At 39.7% G+C, this 7,941-nt stretch overlaps 1 protein-coding gene across 2 annotated transcripts; it reads left to right on the top strand.

Moving 5' to 3' along the window:
* LOC134820352 (uncharacterized) lies at positions 1–6,286 on the top strand. 2 transcript variants are annotated; one of them, XM_063830664.1, is made up of 8 exons: positions 1–109; positions 1,019–1,170; positions 1,351–1,465; positions 2,860–3,013; positions 3,744–3,862; positions 4,458–4,718; positions 4,898–4,972; positions 5,106–6,286. In XM_063830664.1, the coding sequence occupies exons 1-8, from the start codon at positions 14–16 to the stop codon at positions 5,541–5,543; spliced, it is 1,410 nt and encodes a 469-aa protein (XP_063686734.1). In that variant the 5' UTR covers positions 1–13; the 3' UTR covers positions 5,544–6,286. The 2 variants fall into 2 exon arrangements, with proteins under 2 accessions (XP_063686734.1, XP_063686745.1); XM_063830675.1 differs by having other exon boundaries at positions 1,028–1,170.
* Positions 6,287–7,941: the final 1,655 nt, after the last annotated feature.

Here is a 7,941-nt window from a genome sequence, read left to right on the forward strand (position 1 = left end):
GTTTTTAATAGCAATGATGCACACCTTTGGACTTGAAGATCACTACACGTCCAAGATATTTGCCAAAGGACTGAAATCGGGCAAAAACGAAGATGAGAAATCATTCAATGTGAGTAGAACATTCCTGAGTATCTTTAACAGGTTAAATAGAAACGCTGTGCACTTTTTTGTTAGAGTTTGAACTTAAGCAATTCAGAGCCCAGCCACGTACCTATACAATTAAACAGCTAAAATCCGGAAGATATTGTAATCTTTGTTAAACGAGGTGTAGGGATCACAATAAAATAACCATTAACTAACAGACATGCACTTCCTGGTGACAAAAACTAAGAAACTTGTATAGACTAGGGCACCCCTTATGACAGGAGCGTTAGGGCTCTAGGGCTCGCATTGTTTACTACCCTGCTATAAAGGGACAGAGGGCCGAATCACGCCCTAACACCATTGTTTGAGCTAGCTGAAGACAACAAGGCGGTCCCACCGAGCAAGTCCTGGGGTGCAGGACAATCGGGTAGGATCAAAGATTCAGGAGTGAAACTGACAACTTAAGTACAGATTAGGGGCCGCTTGTGGTTTTCAACCCGTGAACTAACGGCCGTTTGTCTGTCTATATGGCATTAAGAGGCATTAAATACGATTATCACAAAACTTAAAGTCGGCTTCAACAAACGAGAACCCTTCATGAAATCGGTCATTTCCAAGCTACAATATTTAATTATTTAAACGACTGAAAATGGTATTGTTTAATGATCTTCAACCGATGTTTGCTGATCAAACATTACCAATCGAACTGATAGTGATATCTCAAATATGGAATACCTATGCACATAACTAAGCCATAATTTGTGAGAACGTTTGAATAGCATTCAAATTCAAGGTTCGCTTTCATATTATATCATCATTAATTTGTTTGTTATGTAGGAGGGCCTATTTTCGGTATTTCCCCAAAAAGAGGCCCCAATTTCCCGTACGATATTGAAACATTGTTTAGAGAACCCTCAGTCCAACTGATGGGTAGCATTTTCAGAGGTACGTCAGACAGCTGGTGGACCAGTACCTGGACAAGGAAGTTGTCATCAGCAAGCAGCCCGAAGACAAAGTGGAACTGATTGTGCAGGCCTGTCGGGAGAAGTTCCCAGAGTTCGCTCACTGGACTACTACTCGCATCAGGTAAGCACATGACAAACCCACGAATAACTTTAATTGCAATTTTCTGATCAAATTTCTTTTCATTAAATATTTCTATTCGCTTTAGTTCAAGAATTTTGAGTTTCGGCAATGGTTGAAGCAATAACAGAAAAAATTCCGAGTTGTTTATTTATTTCATCCCTAAAAGCCTAAACCATTCAGGATCTACATCGAGTCCTGCCGAAGACTGAAGAAGATCAAGAACTCTCCTCTTCTTCTGGCTAAAAGAAAAGCAGCAGGCAGGCGTTTTAGAGAGGGCCAGAAACTCAAAAAAATAGTGAGTTTTAGAAACGAGTTATTGATCTTGTCACCGATATCCTTTTTAGTTAGTTTAGTTAGCTGACAATTAATTTGTACCATGAAAATGTTTCCCAAGCAACTGATGGCACAATATTCGGCACGCACCAATTTCCTGATCACTCAGGGACCATCAATTTACCCTATTTCAGCCCTTTTCTGTTAAACCCTCAGTTCGGCACACTTTTAATAATCATCAAAGCACTCTAAGGCACAGGCACATGGGTTGATTAGTGCAAATAAAGTTCTTTCGGCGGATACAAATTGACCCAATTACGGTTGCACTTGCATCAATTGTTCAATTACTGATAACTCACAGTTCCTCTTGCTCAACCATGGAAACCTCATTGGAGCTCTTAGATTTCACTATCCGTTACTTCAAGTACCACTATTTGTTGAGCGAGCACGCTAAGTAGGAAGTGGGTTCTCAGCCACGAGCCCTCTGAGACTGCACGTGCCAGGTTCCATTTTTACGGTCTCGTGCTCCAGTTACACTTTTTAATTGCCCTGAAGTAAGATCGTTTATCGGATATGGCTGATCTGCGCAGTTTTATTATTCGAAAATATATTATTGGCTCGATTCCAGACGACTTAAACAATTTTAGGAAGTAGCCCCCTTGATCGTGCCAGTATTGCAAGTCACGCGAGTGTCAGAAAAAAAACCATGGTTCTCTAGATTTCTCCGGATCAGAGAACACGTCTCACCAGGGTAGCAGATCGAGCACATGCTCATTGCTCAACTGTAGCTTGTCACGTGATTCACTTAGACCGCGTTTCGCTCAATCATTACTGATTTGTAAGCGCGATAACGAGATAAAGACCCGCCATACTGATCTTAAAGACCTCCGGTTAAACCTACAGATCTAGATCTTACTGGCTCTGACCTTACTTTCCCGCAAGGCTTTTCGCATCATCTAAAAACTTGAGATTTGTCATAGGAGGAGAGAATGGTCCAGTTATAATACATCCGGCTCTATAACGACTTGGCCAGTACAATAAATCTAACACCATATCTCTCACGCCTAGTTCGCCTCATTATACATTCCCGCACCACTTAACGTTACATTTTAGATGATAATCATGGTATCAAGGGGATTTAAGTTCGGATCCGCTTCATCTATTTCCCAGTATTGACGATTACGAGCTGCGTCTGGCTTTGTACCAAGATTTAGACTTATTACATCTCATTTAGTTAAGTTAAGCAGACGATCTGATGATCATCGCCACAAAGAAATCACAGACATAGTGCACACCTAACCGTGTGGGCGCGTGTGATTCCCCCAAAACTTTGTGCCTCAGTACCAACACAACATTTACACCTTTCTAAGATCGTACATTCAATTATTAAAATCTCACAGAAAACTTTCCCTTCAGATTGCAAGTCAGTACTCGATGCAGGCTGCGGAGGCGAACAGACAGCTCGCTGAGTACCTGATCAGGAATGGCCGGACCGTGAACCAGGTCAAACCTAAACGCCTCAGCCCTTACAGCCCTCAGCAATTTATCGAGGAACAAATCAACGCCATCGGTAAGATTGATAACCGCCGGCGTTGTTAGGACTTTTATGTTTTGATCATTTTTTTAAACAGAATGCCTACTCGATTTTCTGATCGTTTATTCCATGAGCGATTATGTAATTTCAGTTTAACGAAATTGGGCCGAGTGACAATAGTATATCAATGTATACCACATTTGTGCTTCACAAAATCAAGACAGACAATTCTGTGTAAGATTTTTAGGGCCTAATTCTAGGAAAACTTTGAATTATTGTATTTGTGTAGAGCCGGGATCCCATGTTTGCACCGATATAGGAAAATCAAACCATTGATCAATTTAGATTAGCAAACCACGGAGAGCCGCACAGGATACAGGCGACACTGGTTTTATATGGAATCATACAAGGCTGTGTGTAGATTTTAAGAGTAAAGATCTGGATTCATTTGAAGCGTAAAGGGAGCAGTAGACTAACCTGGGAATTATTAGTTGGTTATGTTATTACTGCAGTCGACTCCACATGAAGTGGTTGTGGTGGTGGTTCTAGGCTTGAAATAGCGGGGTAGGATGACGTTACTTCAGAGCAAACTATATTTTAATTTCACTATGTGCAACTGAGAGTGATAGAGGCTACATAATATAATAATATCTGAGAAGAATGCGTTGTTGGATTGTAAAATAGGATAACTGGAAGATTTAGATTAACAATTATTTAATACATAATCCATAATATTACTGATTAAAAAAAATAAACCTTCTCTCAGGTATCAAGACGGAAGGAGTTCAGATCAAGAACGAATCATCAACATCTCCTTATATGGACGGGAAGGAAGGTTACACTCAGATGCCGAGCATTACCCTCCAGAACCAATCTATCAATCCGGTAAGCATCAACTATGAAAAACTAAATAAAATTAACTTGGTCCGATTCTACTTCTAGTCAATATTATTATTATTCTTAAAAGAAGTTTAAAACTAGAATTGCCAAGATATGATGAATTTATATAGAATTAGCAATGTTAACGTAAGGCGATTTAGCACAAATCGAATGATTTGGTTGTGCCAATTCATCCCACATAGCGAAGGAAAGAGAAGCAGCATTAAATCGACGCGAGCCTAACCTGCGAGGTTTCGCTGGATCATGTTTATTGTCAAATCGCGCCGATCCGTGCAATTTTCAGAGTAACACCACTCGTTTTTGCGAGACACTACTATGTTATAGTTGTAATAATATCGGAGGGGTTACCATTTCTTGTAAGCATACCTGTAAAAGCTGTGCACGTGCAACAACTAATCTAAATCAAATTAATCTACAAATGAATAGGCCCATTTCACAGAGAGCAATGCTAAGGCTCTCCCACGCCCCACTGAAGACCCTGCAGTGAAATTATGTTTAGATAACTATCTCGATCATGGCCCTGATAAGTTAGCTAATAATATAAGATTATCTGACCATAGCTGACCAACAAAAAACTCAGGTTCTGAGCAGTCTGATGAACATGACACCGTCCTCCCTGCAACCACCCTCCATGCTAGACCGACACACCATCACTCCGCCCAACATCCCGATATCCAAACTGTCCCCTCTGGGAACACCGCTCCCCACCATGGCACCTTCTTTCAATCCGCACCAAGTTGTACCTCCAAGAGTGGTCAGTCCAAGAACACCCACTGCCTCTCCCCCCACCATGATGTCAAATACTCTCTTCAACAAGCCCTCACTCTTCAAATCACCCCAGGTTAGAAGCATTTTTATTTGATGTTCAGATATTTTAATGGTTGTTGATAACTTTTATTTCTCTTTACATGAACATCAGACCTTTCATTTAAATGTATTATTATTAACTATAATGGTTAACGTGATAGTGAAAGCGATATTTCTAAACCTAAAGAATATACTCAAATCCACATTCCACAGGAACCATTTAATGACGCAGAGATGGCCCAACCAGAAGATAGCACAGAGAGCTCAGTGTCAGACGCTATAGGCAAGGTATGTAGATCATTTTTATGGAAGCAATGGTTGTCTTACTTATTCCTGACTGACTGAAATTTGAACAGTTTATCGAACTAGCAAGGAACAATGATTCGATGTCTTCTGAACAATAAAACCGGGATGTCTTCAGGTAATAAGCGCAATGCTGCAGAATGAGAAATCTAAGCAGACGGAGGAAGCAAAACAAAACACCAGTACTCCAAAGAGCTGTCCGTGGAGCATCACCGGGTCCCCGGTGCAACAAGAAAGACAAATCCTCTCACCTCTGTCTCCACCCCGGCAAAGGGATCAACCTCAACTTTCTCCCAAACAGAAGAGCTTCCAGATAGAGTCCCTGATGAACAGCTCGCAGAAGGAGGTCTCACAGGGAGCCAACACCACCGGAATTACAGTCAACACCTCTCCGCTAAGATTGCCGCTGTCCTTGGAGAAACACTCGGTGATGAGCATGACGGAGATCCTGAACGCCAAGACTCTGGTGACGAGTTACAGAGAAGCTGCCAACTTCTTGTACCGAGCAGCTTCTGAACTTGAGCAGTTGCTTCCAAATGACCACAGAGTGTTTTGAAGAGAACAGGTTTGATGGGCCCATTGAGTGATCCTGTTTATTTAATGATTGTGATTTGTGAGGTGTATTATAAGACAGTGAAACATATCAAGGTAAATTAATTACTCCTAGATTTCAGAGTATGCAAGAGTGAAGATTCCTAATATGTTGGATTACTGTACTGAACTCTTTAAACTTTTAAATGAATTCTATCGGGTAAAATGAGTAATGTGACGGTTTTATCGATTTGATGCAATACCGAAGTGTTTTTATTTTATTAGATCCTCTTCATTCGATACATAATTAATACAATTATTGCAACTGATTGGAGTTAAACATATAAGTGATACGATAGTTTTACTTGTAGAAGCTTTCAATAAACATGTGTTAATCTTCGTCAGCTGTAGTTATTATAATAACATTAATTACGTGCTACGAACAATATTGAGAGAAGCTGGATCTCCTCACCAATATTGTACACTTTTTCTTAGATAATTTAATTTGTTCATAGCGCATTAGTTCTTAAACAATTTTAAACAATTAATGAATGTATCAGTTTTTACAGAGGCTAATTTTCCCGGTATTTATTTGAAAATTATACCAATTGGATATTTATTTAATATTGCATAATTTAATATTTGAGTTTAAATGTAATTTTAGTTTATTTCAGTTTAATTTTAAGTTTGTTTCGTCGTCTGCACATGGAAGACGATAAATATTTATAATATTAATTCTGCAGTTTTATCACAGCTACATGCTATAGTAAAAGATCAATTATCATTGTCTCTCCCACAAACATGTCAAATGCAAAATTACATAAATTACAGAACGGTGCGGGGAACACGTGCTGGCGATAATGAAAATTTAGTTAATCTTGAAAATTAGCTGAAATAAACCACGCTCTGGGTGTTAACAAAAGGGCGCATGCTCCTCGACTCGAGTATTTTAACACAAAAGTGTAAAAGCTTCTAAGGAAGAGTCAATCTCGCACAGCTGCAATGAGACCTATAACAACTCTATAATGATCTCTTAATCTGACCGAGAAATTTTATTAGTGCCGGGACAGCATCGCCAGTAATGACATTTAATCGGGCACAAAAGGAAGCCCCGCCAGATGGTGGCTGATCTCGATAGTGGCACTCTAGTTCTGCTGAAGTGTGTGAGTATCTGTTTCTGATTGAAGCTTGCGGAGAGAGAGAGCATGTGGCAGCGGTTGATCAGGAGGTGTGATCAGATCCTTAGTCTGCATCTTCCGCAACTCCCTCCATAATAATTGCTCTGTTAATTGCTCCTTAGCATTAAAATGTATCAGAAATCAATGATAAGTGCAGGGAGTAGAGGCTGCGGCTTTCCCAATCTTCGACTTTGATCTTCGACCAATATTCTGAAGTTCTAACATAATATGTGCTGTGTGGAGTTATTAAACGGGGTATAATTTGGGGTGATTAAATTGACACATTGTATTATTTATATAAGCATAATGGAAGGAGGGATTTAAGAGCGACTGGCAGACGGGAAAACATGTTAATTCTTTTTAGAAGAGGAACTCGGACAGAAATTGACAATTACACTCCAAAAGTCACTCTATTATTACTCATGTTTCATGGGGGTAATTGGGTATAAGTAGGTTACTAAAGGCGTTCAAACGGTTCTAAATTAAATTGAGCTCTATTTATTAGACGCTTTTAAAAGGACAGGTCCTCTAATTAAGATGATTATTATAAGGCAGCTGTTGTTTTAAAGCGAGAGTTGCCGTTGGCACTAAAATATTGGCTAAAGATAAGAATATCATGTCCGTAATGTGAGCATTATTGTTCGATATTCTTTTGTTTTCCTAGTTCTTTCTAAACAAGTACAAGAAATTAAACCAAAAGACAATGATACTTTGTCTTTTGGATCTTCAGCTGCCCGTCATCCTGTCTCAAGAGTTGCTGTGTCAGATTTTGGGTGGTCCCTCGAAGTCACATTCATAAGGCCAGCAGTCAATAACTACACCGGGGTAACGTTATTGCGAGCCAAACTGATAAGAAAAGAAGCTTCATAAAAGATGCTGTTATGAAGCAGGGTACACCAGGCAAAAATGAAAGTCGAAAAAAGTCTAAATCTTAACAATCCTCATAACCAGTTTTGTTGAATTGACCTTAAAATAGGACATAAATAATACACTATAAATTGCATGACAGTAAGCACGGTCCTGTTATACTCCACGTGTCACCAGCACTTGAACCCTCCTCTCGCACTTAAAGCCTCTCTTCTCACTGTAGTTTATACCACTTAAATTAGACAGAACCCGACCTATCAGACTGGACCACATTTCAGGTGTTTTAAGTGCCTCCTACACTACATGTTGATGTAGCACACTCATTATCTGTACTTTCAACATGAAATACGGGGTAGGCGGGTCTTGACATTGTAGTTT

Source organism: Bolinopsis microptera, chromosome 1, assembly GCF_026151205.1.
Source record: "Bolinopsis microptera isolate Bmic1 chromosome 1, MBARI_Bmic_1.0, whole genome shotgun sequence".
NCBI classification, from domain to species: Eukaryota; Metazoa; Ctenophora; class Tentaculata; order Lobata; family Bolinopsidae; genus Bolinopsis; species Bolinopsis microptera.

Bases quoted from the DNA above. Each gene is read 5' to 3' on its own strand.
- LOC134820352 (XM_063830664.1), top strand. From the start codon at position 14: ATGATGCACACCTTTGGACTTGAAGATCACTACACGTCCAAGATATTT. The intron at 1,466-2,859 runs GTGAGTTTTAGA...CTTTCCCTTCAG, and splicing joins GCCAGAAACTCAAAAAAATA to ATTGCAAGTCAGTACTCGAT. The intron at 4,973-5,105 runs GTATGTAGATCA...GGATGTCTTCAG, and splicing joins TGTCAGACGCTATAGGCAAG to GTAATAAGCGCAATGCTGCA.